This window comes from Rattus norvegicus, chromosome 4 (genome assembly GCF_021556685.1).
Source record: "Rattus norvegicus strain SHRSP/BbbUtx chromosome 4, alternate assembly SHRSP_T2T, whole genome shotgun sequence".
Lineage (NCBI taxonomy): Eukaryota > Metazoa > Chordata > Mammalia > Rodentia > Muridae > Rattus > Rattus norvegicus.
In genome coordinates this window covers 11,627,819-11,640,944 of record NC_141537.1, presented here as the reverse complement: position 1 = coordinate 11,640,944, position 13,126 = coordinate 11,627,819, and the positions used below count along the sequence as shown (strand labels likewise).

At 53.0% G+C, this 13,126-nt stretch overlaps 2 protein-coding genes across 8 annotated transcripts; one reads left to right on the top strand and one right to left on the bottom strand.

Moving 5' to 3' along the window:
* Positions 1–2,150: 2,150 nt before the first annotated feature.
* Asic3 (acid sensing ion channel subunit 3) lies at positions 2,151–7,269 on the top strand. Of its 5 annotated transcripts, none has more exons than XM_087656220.1 (12): positions 2,151–2,488; positions 2,819–3,671; positions 4,877–5,027; positions 5,267–5,394; positions 5,548–5,746; positions 5,836–5,892; positions 5,991–6,138; positions 6,390–6,481; positions 6,559–6,638; positions 6,732–6,803; positions 6,926–6,984; positions 7,103–7,269. In XM_087656220.1, exons 2-12 carry the CDS (start codon positions 3,135–3,137, stop codon positions 7,179–7,181), a joined length of 1,602 nt encoding a protein of 533 aa, XP_087512346.1. In that variant the 5' UTR covers positions 2,151–2,488; positions 2,819–3,134; the 3' UTR covers positions 7,182–7,269. The 5 variants fall into 5 exon arrangements, with proteins under 5 accessions (XP_087512346.1, XP_087512343.1, XP_087512347.1 ...); XM_087656221.1 differs by having other exon boundaries at positions 2,322–2,488; positions 2,890–3,671; XM_087656217.1 differs by lacking the exon at positions 6,559–6,638 and having other exon boundaries at positions 2,154–2,488; positions 6,390–6,520.
* A 1,339-nt stretch (positions 7,270–8,608) lies between these two features.
* Positions 8,609–13,090, bottom strand: Cdk5 (cyclin-dependent kinase 5). 3 transcript variants are annotated; one of them, XR_015685250.1, is made up of 12 exons: positions 12,960–13,073; positions 12,308–12,396; positions 12,165–12,232; positions 12,001–12,061; positions 11,844–11,900; positions 10,406–10,501; positions 10,179–10,253; positions 9,927–10,023; positions 9,527–9,749; positions 9,197–9,279; positions 9,013–9,093; positions 8,609–8,885 (listed from the first exon to the last, which is right to left on the bottom strand). XR_015685250.1 is itself a non-coding variant. In NM_080885.2 (12 exons), the coding sequence occupies exons 1-12, from the start codon at positions 12,994–12,996 to the stop codon at positions 8,799–8,801; spliced, it is 879 nt and encodes a 292-aa protein (NP_543161.1). In that variant the 5' UTR covers positions 12,997–13,090; the 3' UTR covers positions 8,609–8,798. The 3 variants fall into 3 exon arrangements, 2 of the variants coding, with proteins under 2 accessions (NP_543161.1, XP_087511861.1); NM_080885.2 differs by having other exon boundaries at positions 9,197–9,257; positions 9,680–9,749; positions 12,960–13,090; XM_087655735.1 differs by having other exon boundaries at positions 9,197–9,249; positions 9,669–9,749.
* Positions 13,091–13,126: the final 36 nt, after the last annotated feature.

Below are 13,126 nucleotides of genomic sequence, written 5' to 3'. Positions count from 1 at the left end.
AATACAAGTTGATCTGAGTAACCATAAGGATCGTGGAAGTGGTGGGATGGTGCCTCACCTTGAACAGGGGAAGCAGGCAGCCTGTAGTCCCAAAGCTGGGGTCTCCGTTGGCTTCTCAGGTGTTGAGAAAAGTACTTGAAAGATCCTGTAGACTGCACTGATGCTCCCAGAGGTCAGCCCTTTGTCTACTCTGCTGCAGATTCCTTGATCCACGTCACTTAAACCCAGAGGATGGTGGCCCCTAGCCTTGGTACAGTAGGTCACTCTCCCACTGAGAATCCATCCCTGGCCAGCCACATCCAGGTTATAGGACTGCAGATCAGGGACTGGATCGGGGGGAGGGGCTATAACTGCATGACCAGACAAGCATTTGTACTTTTCATGTGGCAAAGGATGACATTGTCTTTCAGGAGTGATTGGTGCAGAGGACCAACAGCTGCTGTTGGGGGCCAGTGTATCACCACATACACTGCTGTGAGGACGAGGAAACCAAGAACCCTAGTCCATGGTGCCCCGGTTCAGTGTCCGTAGTGACAGCCTGGGAAGCAGAGCTCTGGGGTGACTTCCACTGCCTGGCTACTGCGCCCATCCCCTCCCCTAACAAGGGTAGCTTAGAGCAAGGCTTTCATGGCATGTCCCTCTGTCTAGCCCTACCTTTTCTCCTTCACCGAGCATCCAGACCATTGGCTCCACGTACACACAGATTCTGTCCCTGACAGCCACAGGATGACTGCCCATCAGGGAAGGACCCCTATGGTCAGTGGCCGGAGACCCCAACCAGTAGCTATGTCACCCTGTCTGTCACCTGGCCTGGCTTTCCCAGCCCCTCAGAGAACAGCGACTTGATGACTCTTTTAATTCTTTTTTTTTTTAAAGATTTATTTATTTATTTTGTATATGAGTACACTGTAGCTGTCTTCTGACACACCAGAAGAGGGCATCGGATTCCATTACAGATGGTTGTGAGCCACCATGTGGTTGCTGGGATTTGAACTCAGGACCTCTGGAAGAGCAGTCGGTGCTCTTAACCGCTGAGCCATCTCTCCAGCCCAGACTTGATGACTCTTGCTCTTAAAAGCTCCCAAGAGTTAAATGACACATGTTGGAATTACGCCCTTAAAAACCACAGTAAAATAGCCCCTTCTGAGGCTTTCTAGTGGTCGGTCACATCAGTGCCACAAACCCTTTCAGTTACCTATCCTTCCTAAGATGTTACTTGCCTAGTCTGTGCCACTAAGCCTGGGACCATTCCTGAGACTAAGCCCCAGTGCTTATGAGGAGGGCCGATGTCCATCCAGTCAGAGCCAGCACAGTGGACTGATTGGTTGGTGGGATTATGTCCCCACCACTCATGGCCAGAAGCCACCAGGACGAACCTGGCAGTCTCCAGTGCTTTTGACATGGGGCCAGTGATATTATTGCTCAACAAGTGGAGAACCTGCCACCAAACCTAAGGAGCCACATTCAGTCCCCCAAGACTTGTGGATGAGCAACCTCCAAAAGTTATCCTCGGACCTCCACGTGTTGTGACACACATACCCAGTAAATGAATAAAAAATAAAACTAGAAAAATTTATGCGAATTTGTCTGATTACTCTTGAGCGTACAAGATTTTGCCCAATTCCTAGATACATGAAGGTATATGAGACTGTAGCCCATACCGAACATGACAGTGACAGAACCAGGCCTTGCAGTCCCCTGGGCAGATGTCCTTGAGTGACTGGCCCCTCTCGTCTGAGTCCCTTGTACTCCTTCCTCCAAGCCAGCTAGCACCAAGCTTATGGGTGACTCCTCCTGCACTGGAAGCACACAGGTCCCATCCCCAAAGCTCTCTCCTCATCTTCCTTTCATCTGCATTCCTAGAAGTAGCTTCAGGACCTGATCACATGCTGCCTTTGCCTCAAGGAGGGCAGAGTGCAGGCGTGGAGACCCCTGCAGGCACATTCCCTGGTCAAGACTACTAGGAATGCAAAATGGCATTCCTGCTATCAGGGTGGGAGTGGGGGATCTGATGACATCGATCAGATGAGTAAGGCAGTGCCCTCAGCCCAGAAACTCTGTTTCAGGCAGTTTCCCTATGACATCAATAGCAAAGCTGGAAAGTCCAGTGGTTATCGGAGAAGACATAAGACAGCACCTCCAGTAATGAGGGTGCTTTTCGGGTTCTGAAGTTCATGGTCCCTAGAATATGTTTGTTGAGAGAGGAAAATGTAAAGCAGCGGAGTACCCTGAATACCTCTGGGCATTGTGAAGGAGGACAGCTTCGCTAACAGGAGGGCCTGAGAATGAGGTGGGGTCTGGGTCTCCAGGCAGAGACGGATACTCAGAAGACAGAAAGCCACGGGATACGGAAACTAAAGAGAGCCCCGGTCACGTAGTATTGCTAGGATGCTAGGGGCATAAGAAGATCTGCCTGTGCCAAACCTCCCACCACTCTCTAACTTGGTCAAAAGCCAAGTCCACTCTGCAAAAGAACAAGCGATCTCAGGTAGGGTCACAGAAGGGCAGGAGAGGCAAAAGGAGAGAGGGGATAGACTAAGAATCAGCCGCTGACCCCAGGTCTAGAATTCAGGAGCTCTGACCAGGAGCCTAAAAGGCCCCAAAGGCATCCCAAACCCAAATGTATATCTGGGTTTCCTTCAAGCCCTACCATGGACTGCTGTGGTTTCCTCCTGGCGCCTCTAGTCTCTGACAACAGTGACTCCCCCCATGCTGCATTAATGGCTCAGCCTGGGGCCCCAGGGACCTTCCCTACCCCCCCAGACTGCTCTGCTGCCCCCCAGCCCCCCTCGTGCTGAAACCTAATCCTCTGCCGCAGCTCTAGCTCAGTGCTGCTCCGCAGCCCCTGCCTGCTGCTACATCCCGTGCCCTACTCGGTCTTCACTGCAGAGACCCAGCCCCACGGAGCCAACGCCTGTTCTGGGGAAGGCAGAACTGGACCGAAGTTCAACTCATCCAGTCCTAGCAGGCCAGTACTTTCACCTCTGTCTTGGCTCCTCCCTTCTCTCCCTTCTTCTCCTTTTCTTTCCTCCCTAGTCCTTGCTACTTGAGTCCCATCTCCATCCCCACCACTACCCTGCTAGCCCTACAAAACAGCTTCCCCAGTCAGCAACTCCCCGGTCCCTGGTCCAGCCATGAAACCTCGCTCCGGACTGGAGGAGGCCCAGCGGCGACAGGCCTCAGACATCCGGGTGTTTGCCAGCAGCTGCACAATGCATGGTCTGGGCCACATCTTTGGCCCTGGAGGCCTGACCCTGCGCCGAGGGCTGTGGGCCACAGCTGTGCTCCTGTCGCTGGCGGCCTTCCTCTACCAGGTGGCTGAGCGGGTTCGCTACTATGGGGAGTTCCACCATAAGACCACCCTGGATGAGCGTGAGAGCCACCAGCTCACCTTCCCAGCTGTGACTCTGTGTAATATCAACCCACTGCGCCGCTCACGCCTCACACCCAATGACTTGCACTGGGCTGGAACAGCGCTGCTGGGCCTGGACCCTGCTGAACATGCTGCCTACCTTCGTGCACTGGGCCAGCCCCCCGCACCACCTGGCTTCATGCCCAGTCCGACCTTTGACATGGCACAACTCTACGCCAGAGCCGGCCACTCCCTTGAGGACATGTTGTTGGATTGCCGATACCGTGGCCAGCCCTGTGGGCCTGAGAACTTCACAGTGGTGAGCCAGTTACCCTGAGACTCCTACTTAGTGACTACGATCTTCAGCCTTGTCAGTAAGGAAACCTTAACACGCCTGCCTGGTTAGCCCTTCCTTCCTGCTGGCCACAGGCCCTCCAATCCAGACATTCTGTCTGGTCCAGGAAGCTGTCTTTGGAGGCTATCTCTCTCCATCTCAGTTAGACATCTGTGCACCTGGCTATGCCTCTCCCCGAGGACACCAACCCAAGCAAGCCGCAGGCCCAAAGGCTAATTGGTAGACGCTGCTGCCCTTGCTCCTAGGATAGATTGCAACACCCCAAGACTATTGGGGCAGGAGACCCGTTTGCCAGGAGAGGACTTATGTCCCTTTGCCACCCCAAAGAAGGGCAAGAATGTATCATTACCCCTGTAGGGGTGCTGCTGCCAGGGCTTTGCTGAGAGGCAGGAGGCTTCCCCATGCCACATGTGAAGCTAAGGACATTGAGATGTGGGCTTTCTTTCTTTCTTTTTTTTTTTTTTTTTTGGTTCTTTTTTTCGGAGCTGGGGACTGAACCCAGGGCCTTGCGCTTCCTAGGTAAGCGCTCTACCACTGAGCTAAATCCCCAGCCCCGAGATGTGGGTTTTCTTGAGTTCCTTCAAGGGGTGGAGGGTGGAGGGAGTGGTTTCTTTACATGAGATCCAGTCTCAAAAAACCCAGAACATAAAAGAGGCATGGTAGTCCACACCTTTAATCCCAGAACCTGGAAAACAGAGGCAGGAGGATCCCTAGGAGTTTGAGGCCAGCCTCATCTACACAACATAGCAAATTCTAGGACTACATAGAGAGACTCTGTCTCAAAAAAAAAAATCTTAAGAAAATGAGGACAGGATGGAAATTCAGCTAGATCTCCTAGACTTCATCACCTAGGCTTCCCCTAGGTACTTAGGCAACACATTCAGTGGGATGTTGGACTTCTGCCTCCAGAGCAGGAAGGATTTGTCAGTGCTATGGTGGTTCATCCCTGTAATCCCAGCACTTGTAATTGCGAGAATCGGGAACTTGAGGCGAGCTCTGCTACATCATCGCAAGCACCAGACAAACCCAGACTACATAAGAACTTATCTCAATCCCTGTCCCTCTCCCCAAAATCCCAAACGACAAAACAGAGAAGGGGCCCAAAGGGTGGTGTGGTCCCATTCCCAAGGGCTCATTTGAGAGAGGGACTGTCCTTTTCTATCCCCCAGATCTTTACTCGAATGGGGCAATGCTACACCTTCAACTCTGGTGCCCACGGTGCAGAGCTGCTCACCACTCCAAAGGGTGGTGCTGGCAACGGACTGGAGATTATGCTAGATGTACAGCAAGAGGAGTATCTGCCCATCTGGAAGGACATGGGTGAGGGGCACGGGGTCATTTGCTGGTGAGGAGGGATAAGGGTGGAGGCATGCCTGAGGCTGGGAAATCACAAACACCGCGGGAGGGAAAGGAGGCAGGTGTGTCGAGGGAGGAGTCCCAAAGCATTTCATTTTGTGAGAGGCAGGCCTGGCTCCTCTTCCAAATCCTGAGGAGAGGGACTGCTAAGGGAGCCCTCCTGGGAATGGAGTGTCTGGGGCCTTAAAGTCCCCTCTCTGCAGAAGAGACCCCGTTTGAGGTGGGGATCCGAGTGCAGATTCACAGCCAGGATGAGCCCCCTGCCATTGACCAGCTGGGCTTCGGGGCAGCCCCAGGCCATCAGACTTTTGTGTCCTGTCAGCAGCAGCAAGTATGTTGGTTCAACTGCCTGTGCCTCCCACCCTCCCCAAGCTCCTACCCTCCCTAGAAGACCCTCAGACCCCACACCACAATACCTCAGTCTGACTCTGACCCCTACAATCTCTATTACCACACAGCCTCTATAACCTTGTCCCTCCAACAGCTGAGTTTCCTGCCACCACCCTGGGGTGACTGCAATACCGCATCTTTGGATCCCGACGACTTTGATCCAGAGCCCTCTGATCCCTTGGGTTCCCCCAGACCCAGACCCAGCCCTCCTTATAGTTTAATAGGTTGTCGCCTGGCCTGTGAGTCTCGCTATGTGGCTCGGAAGTGTGGCTGTCGAATGATGCATATGCCTGGTAAGGGATTGTGTTGTTGGGAGTAGGGAATGCGGATACCCTAGGGGGCGCTCTCAAGCTCCCGGACTGGTCTCCTCTTCCTATCCTAGGAAACTCCCCAGTGTGCAGCCCCCAGCAGTACAAGGACTGCGCCAGCCCAGCTCTGGGTAAGGCACGCCTCTTCATTTTCCCTGTCCCCATCTACTCAGACGTTGATCACAACCCTCTGGCCAAGTGAGCCTGATCCTTGCTTTGCGGCCTGCAGACGCTATGCTGCGAAAGGACACGTGTGTCTGCCCCAACCCGTGCGCTACTACACGCTATGCCAAGGAGCTCTCCATGGTGCGGATTCCCAGCCGCGCGTCAGCTCGCTACCTGGCCCGGAAATACAACCGCAGCGAGTCCTACATTACGTGAGCAAGGGACACGGTACCAAGGCTGGAGGCACTGTACCTGAGTCAAGGAGCTCCTAGCGGGGAGCTGGACCCGGAACCCTTTTGCACACAGCCTAGGCTGGATTCATCTCTACATAATGGGTTCTGGAACTTGAGCAAACTGCTTTAACTTTCTGACTTGGGGGATGAGAACAACCCATGGTTCTTAAAAGGGGCCAGAGAGTGCCTTCACCTCAGCCGGCAAGCCTTTGTGCTTCTTCTTCCTGCAGGGAGAATGTACTGGTTCTGGATATCTTCTTTGAGGCCCTCAACTATGAAGCGGTGGAACAAAAGGCGGCCTATGAAGTGTCGGAGCTGCTGGGTGTGTACAGAGTGCCGGGGTCTGCGAGGTGCAGACACGGTAGGTGGTCATGAACTGACAGCATTCTGCCTCCACAGGAGACATTGGGGGACAGATGGGACTGTTTATTGGAGCAAGCCTGCTTACCATCCTTGAGATCCTCGACTATCTCTGTGAGGTGGGAAAGAACCCCAGACACCACGGGGAAGAATCAGGTCACCAGTGTCTAAAAGGGTGGACTGGCTACCTTACTCCTGCCACTTGTCCCCAGGTTTTCCAAGACAGAGTCCTGGGGTATTTCTGGAACAGAAGGAGCGCTCAAAAGCGCTCTGGCAACACTCTGGTAACACTCTCTTTGCCTTCCCCCACCCCTAACATTGTAGGCCTCACCCCAAACATTTGGTCCAGGAGCTATAAGTGCAGCAATCTTGGCTGCTCTCCACCTGACTTTCCCTCTTCCCACAGCTCCAGGAAGAGTTGAATGGCCATCGAACACATGTTCCCCACCTCAGCCTAGGGCCCAGGTAATATGGAATATTCCATATAAGGGGGACAGGACAGGTTGAAAGGAGGAAGTTCAAGTTCAGGACAGAATAGGTGGAGGGGTCCTGCCCCAGTGCTATCTGTGGCTTGTCCCATCAGGCCTCCTACCACTCCCTGTGCTGTCACCAAGACACTCTCTGCCTCCCACCGTACCTGTTACCTCGTCACAAGGCTCTAGACCAGCTTGGCTGCACTGTGACATCTTGGACATGTCCAGCCTGTATATCTTTGCTGTCTCCACCCTAATAAAGCTCTCGTACATGTGCCTCAGATGTCTACCTTACAGATCAGACACTACCACAGTCGATGAGAGCCCCCAGCCTCATCCATTCTCCCGCTGGGACCTGGATCCCAGTTAGACTTAACAACTCATTTGAGGTGTGGGTGGGGCTAATTTTAAGACGAGATCAGTCAGGTGCACCCTAGTGTTAGTGAGCTTCTCAAAGATTTTCATTTAATTTTGTGTTTCTTGAGTAATGGGGACAGAACCTCGAGTCTGGAGGATGCCCACTGTTTGAATGTTTTCCCATGGAAGGGTATCCCCTTCACTCTGGTTCTTCTGAGGCAGGACCTCCAGCTGGGCTTGTACTATGCAGCCAAGGATGATCTTGAACTCCTAACCTCCCAAACATTGACATCATAGGCATATAGCACCATGGTTGGCTTCCCTTTTTATATCTTGTTTATTTAGAAACAGTCTCACTAAGTTGTCCAGATTACCTTGAACTCACTCTGAAGCCCACACTAGCCTTGCAGCACATCTGCCTCAGGCTTCTTGGTAGTTTGGAATACCGGCCAGTACCACTAGGCCCACCTCCAACAATGTCTAAGAAGGTAGTCTCTCCATGCCCAGAGCTTAGGTGATGGCCCACAGGGGGCATGGTCAGGAGGTATTCACTGCACCAACAGTGGAGAGCTGGAACAAAGTTCTAAGTAGCTCAGTGAGATGGTGGAAGTGGCAGGGTTACCCAAGAAACTAGTCCACGTGTAAGAACACCAATCAGCGTCCCGCCTTCAAAGGTTCTTGCCTTCCTGACCTCTCCACAGGAGCTGAGAGTGGGCGGGAAAGAGCTTTCCCTTCCCCTTCCTGTCAAGAGGGCACCCCTGGAGATCTGCCTCAGCTCCCCTTCCCTACGCTCACTGTACCCTAAGCCCTGGAAAAGTGCAAAACAGGAAGTGGGAAGGGCTGCAGTTATGGAAGAGACCCACACAGCTCCGGGTTTCTCCTGCTCCAGCAGACAGCTCCAAGTATGAGAAAACAGACGTGGAAGGCTCTTTACAGGACACAGAGATACAGAGGCCTGGCCCGTTCTCCCATTCTGACAAAGGTTCAGCTTCCCGCTCGGGCCATGGCATCCTACCTCCAGGCTGCATCTGGCCCTTCTAGGCAGAGGAGAGAAGTGTGCAGGAGTATAAAGCCTGAGTGTGAGACAGGGCTGCCATGACACAATCAAAAGGACGGGGATCACGGCCTCCTGTCCCCGATCTCAGGATACGTAGAGACAGAGCAGACATGAGCAGCTCACTGTACAAGCTGTGGGCCAAATCACAGAGCAGGGGTCCCCAGTCGCCCTTCAGAGCCACCCCACCATCATATCATCAGACTGTGGGAAAGGAACCAATTTATGAAATTAAATAAAGTCCATGGAGGGAGGGAAACCGCGGACCAGGGTAACTCGCCCCTGGCTGGGCCCAGCACAGCTGGTACTCAGCATCCCATACCCCACTCTCCCACCCTCCTGGGAGGGAGGCTTAAATAGGTCAGGCCCCAGCCTGGCCGCCAGGGTCAGAGAGTCTACGGGGGACAGAAGTCAGAGAAATAGGGGTGCTGCAAGGCCTCCTCTGCCGAGATGCGCTGCACTGGGTTACACTTCAACAGGTTCTGCAGTGGGAAGACAGGCAGAGGTGGCTCAGGCTAGGACAGCCTCTGGGCAAGCATACAATCCCCAGTTTCTAGTCCCAGACAGGCAAATGCCCCCATCTTTTATCCACCCACCCCAGGCACCTACCTGCAACAGGTCTCTCCCCGTGGCATTGAGTTTGGGCACGACATTCACCAAGGATGTTGTAGCTGGGTACATTGGGTAGGGCTGCAGAGGAGGGGCCAGGCAGAGTCAGGTCAGAAGCATGGGTCACAGTGTTGGAAAATAAAAGGGCCTCTAAGGAACCAAGACCTCCCAGAGCTAGGCACACCTTATAGTCTGGCAGTTTGGTCATGGCAGGCCACTGTTCCTCAGTCGGTGTCCCTAGCAGTGTGTCCACGTGGTCAAGGGTCACTTGTGGGGAGCAAGTGTGGGGGGGGGATTCCTCACTCCCACCTGCCCTTCTCTTATACCACCATGCTCTTTCCCCCAGCCCAGCCTGAGATGAACCCCATTTTATAGTATTTACAGCTGAGTAGGAAAACCCGACCCCTGATGCTTGTGGTCCTAACAAACAAGTCATTTCTCTCCAAGAACGCTGTTTCTTCCTAAGGCTTACTGAAACAACTTCTAATGGCTTTGTCAGGAGTGCCGTCCTTACCAACAGGCCACCTCTCTCAACAGTGACTCCATCCATGCAAGGACAATGTGAAGGGCAAGCAATGGCTAACCCTCACCCCTGCTCTAGGCTCTACGCCCACTTCCTTTCTACAAAGAGGTAAAGGAGCGTAGGCTAGGGGCACTGGGAGGATATCGAAAGATCCTCTTCAGCTGGTCATCCACATCATTGCCGGGGAAGAGAGGTCGCCCTGCATTGGCCAGCTCTGCAGGAAAAAACAGGGATAGAACAGTACATGTAGGACCCATCATTCTGAGGTGCCCCTATGCCTTCCAGTCCCAGCCCCAAGAGCTCCCTCTCCCTTCCTTCATGAGATCCTCTAGACCCTTTTTGTTACCCCAACTGGGAAAGAGAGTACCTCCGCAGAACCCCAATGTGTCACCTGCAAAGATGCAGCCGGCTGACCACATGTCGATGGACGTGGAGTACAGCTTGGCCCCAAAGAGGACATCCGGTGGGCGGTACCACAGCGTGACCACCTGGAGAAGACCCCACCCACAGGGATCCCCCCTCCCACTTAGAGAGCTGGAGGGAGGTCCAGAAGGAGGCTCAGAGAGCAGAGGAAATGATGTGGTGTAGAGAAGCCACTGGGGGACTCCCTCCCTCAACCTCACACACCACTTCCCAGGCTCACCTCAGCAGAGTAGCAGCGGACTGGGATACCAAAGGCTCGGGCCAGGCCAAAATCAGCCAATTTCAGTTCCCCATTCTGAGGGGAGATAACACAAAGGGAACATGGGGAAGGGCTTTTAAATGGTTCGGGGTAGGCTCCAGTTTCCTTCTCCCCACCCTGTTCCCTCAGTGCTTCCCCACCCCTGGCTCCGGCTTCTGATTTCTCGCGCCCTGTTCCCAGAGCAATACCCTGTTAATGAGCAGATTCTGGGGCTTCAGGTCCCTGTGCAGCACGTTACGGCTGTGACAGAATCCCAGGCCTTTCAGCAGCTGGAAGAGGAGTGACTGGAGGGAGGTAAGGGAAACGGAGTCAGACCCACTTTGCCCTACAGCCCATGTGACTGGCAGCAAGCGGAGAAGTTCATTGTGTGTGTGCACACGAGTGTGCATGCACGCCCACGCATGCACATAAGCGTAAAGAAAGGGTAGGGTCCCCTGGAACTGGAGTTACAGGCGGTTGTCAGCCACCCAATGTGAATTCTGGGAACAGAGTCCTCTGCAAGAACATCAAGTGTTCTATGTTACTGTTTTGGTTTTTTGAGACAGGTTTTCTCTATATAGCCCTGGCTGTCCTGAAACTCCATCTGTAGATCAGACTGGCCTTGACCTCAGAGATGTACCTGCCACTGTCCCAAGTGCCCGGGGTCTGGACAAGGCTCTTAACAACTGAGCTACCTTTTCAGCCTCTCATCAGTTACTTTCGAGAATCTGATTTGCAGGTACTGGGGGTCGGGGGGCAGTACAACAGTAACCAAGTTGTCCTTGCTTCTCACAGCTTTCTGGTGAACCTTCCTGTGCTCCCAGTCCATGCTGGTCTCCCCTACACGGCTGCAAGTGGGCACACACACCATAAGCATCAACACAAATACAAAGCTATAGTATTACTCAGGGCCCACTTCCCCTGGAACTTGGGCCAAGGTACTTTTTAGTCTTGGGCCTAGAATAGTGACTGGTCCACAGCAAAACCTTCAGCAAATATTTATTTTGTTGGTCTCTCTCTCTCTCTCTCTCTCTCTCTCTCTCTCAATTTACTTTATTTTTAAATTATGTTTGCATATATGTATGCATGCACGATGGGAGAAGGGTATGTATGTGAGTGCAGGTGCCCTTGGAGGCCAAGAGTGGGTACTGGATCCCCGGGGTCTGCAGTTACAGGTGTTTGTGAGCTATCTCAGGTGGATGCTGGAAGTTGAACTCACATCTTCTGCAAGAGTAATATGCGTTAACTGCTGAACCTTCTGTCCAATCCCCCTTGTCTTGATTTTGCTTTGATGTTTGAGACATCAAACCTCTCAGGCAGGTCTGAAACTTGAGATCGCCCTGCCTCAGCCTTCTGAGTGCTAAAGTTAGAAGTATGGGCACTGTGCAGGCCTGGTATTTGTTGAATCCAGGAGATAGTTTCTCTTATGTCTCATCTCTGGAGTGCAAATGACATCACTGAAATCAGATACTGTCTGTGCAAGTCAAAGGTGACCACATTAAAAACGTTCACCAAGACAGGTAGTCCTTAGTGAGCAGGAACAGGGTTCGTCTGGGACCCTAGCCCCCAACCTGACACTCAAGAGTGCTGATAACTTTATATAAACACACCCAGGCACCACGAATCCCTCGACATCCTTCCCCTCACCTTCACAATCTCAGGGTCCAGGTCACCATTGCAGCTGTCAAAATATTTCTTCAGGTCCTAAATAGAGGTGGTAATGAGGAGAAAAGGGCAGAGCTCAACCTTAGTTTGGACTCCTACACCCTCCCAGGATTAATATCCCCCCAAGCCCCTCTTTCACCTGATCACAGAACTCAAACACCAATGTGAGCTTCTTGTCACTATGCAGGACATCATGAAGCCTACGGAAAATGAAAGGCTTAACCAGATCCCCAAGTTGGCCTCTAACATCCCAATACCAGCCCAGTCTAATGAGGAGGTTCAACCTTCTCCAACAGACCTTACCTGACAATGTTTTTGTGCTTCAGTTCTTTGAGTAGACAGATCTCCCGGAGGGCTGAACTTGGCACACCCTACAACATGCAAGGGGGTAGTAGTCACACACAGCCCAAGATAGGCTTTAGACCCCTCCCATGCCCTAGGCCTACCTCATCGTCATCGTCCAGCCTGACTCGCTTCAGAGCCACAATCTCATGGGTTTCCCGGTTTTTGGCCTTGAACACAGTTCCGTAGGTGCCTAGGGGAAGGTCGGGGATGAGGAAGCGGATCCTTCTCAATATCTTAGTGTGTAAGGGTAGGTTTCCAGGGCAAAGGCCAGAGTAGTTTTATGAGCGAGGATGTCAAGGGGAAGGTGCCTAAAAGAGCGCAAGGCTTCAGCTGCAGGGAGAATCTGTCATAAGCTCCAGGGTGGGGGGTAGGGTCGGGAAGTAGCAAGGAGTCACCTAGGAGAGGAATGATGGCCTGCAAGAATGTTAAGGTTGGAGGTTCTGCAATGAATTGAAGCAGGGATTCCAGGTGAGGTTTGCAAGTGATGCTGAGGCTAGGGATGAGAAATGCAGGAAGTGCCGCGGTTAGGAAGGCTGGTCCACAGAGACTGCTAAGGCTAAGAGCAAGAGTTTGCCGCAGATGCTAACACAGGGTGAAGGGTTGGTTTCTGCACTGGGTGTTGGGCTCAGCGGCCAGGGCTTTTGGCCAGTGCTGAGGTCGGAGCCTGCAGGCATAGCTGACGGTAAGGGAGCTGGGACTGCAAGTAGGGTCTTCAGAAAAAGACCTTGCAGGAACATCTCGTGGTTCCATTACCTTCCCCAATCTTCTCCAGTTTCTCGTATTTCTGCATCGCAGCGGCCACGGGGACCCCTGCGGGCCCTCGGTTCTAAGACTCCCGGCCCCGGCGTTGCAGAGGAGGTGGTACCCAAAGCTCCAGCCCCGCCCACTCGCTCACCACGCACTGGCATCTGGGACTTGTA

Coding starts and splice junctions, on each gene's coding strand:
- Asic3 (XM_087656217.1), top strand. CDS start 3,135: ATGAAACCTCGCTCCGGACTGGAGGAGGCCCAGCGGCGACAGGCCTCA. Junction 5,028..5,266: donor GCCCATCTGGAAGGACATGG/GTGAGGGGCACG, acceptor CCCTCTCTGCAG/AAGAGACCCCGTTTGAGGTG. Junction 6,985..7,102: donor CACCTCAGCCTAGGGCCCAG/GTAATATGGAAT, acceptor TTGTCCCATCAG/GCCTCCTACCACTCCCTGTG.
- Cdk5 (XM_087655735.1), bottom strand. CDS start 12,996: ATGCAGAAATACGAGAAACTGGAGAAGATTGGGGAAG. Junction 10,024..10,178: donor TCCGCTGCTACTCTGCTGAG/GTGAGCCTGGGA, acceptor GGTCTTCTCCAG/GTGGTCACGCTGTGGTACCG. Junction 9,250..9,668: donor GATCTTTCGATATCCTCCCA/GTGCCCCTAGCC, acceptor ACACACTGCTAG/GGACACCGACTGAGGAACAG.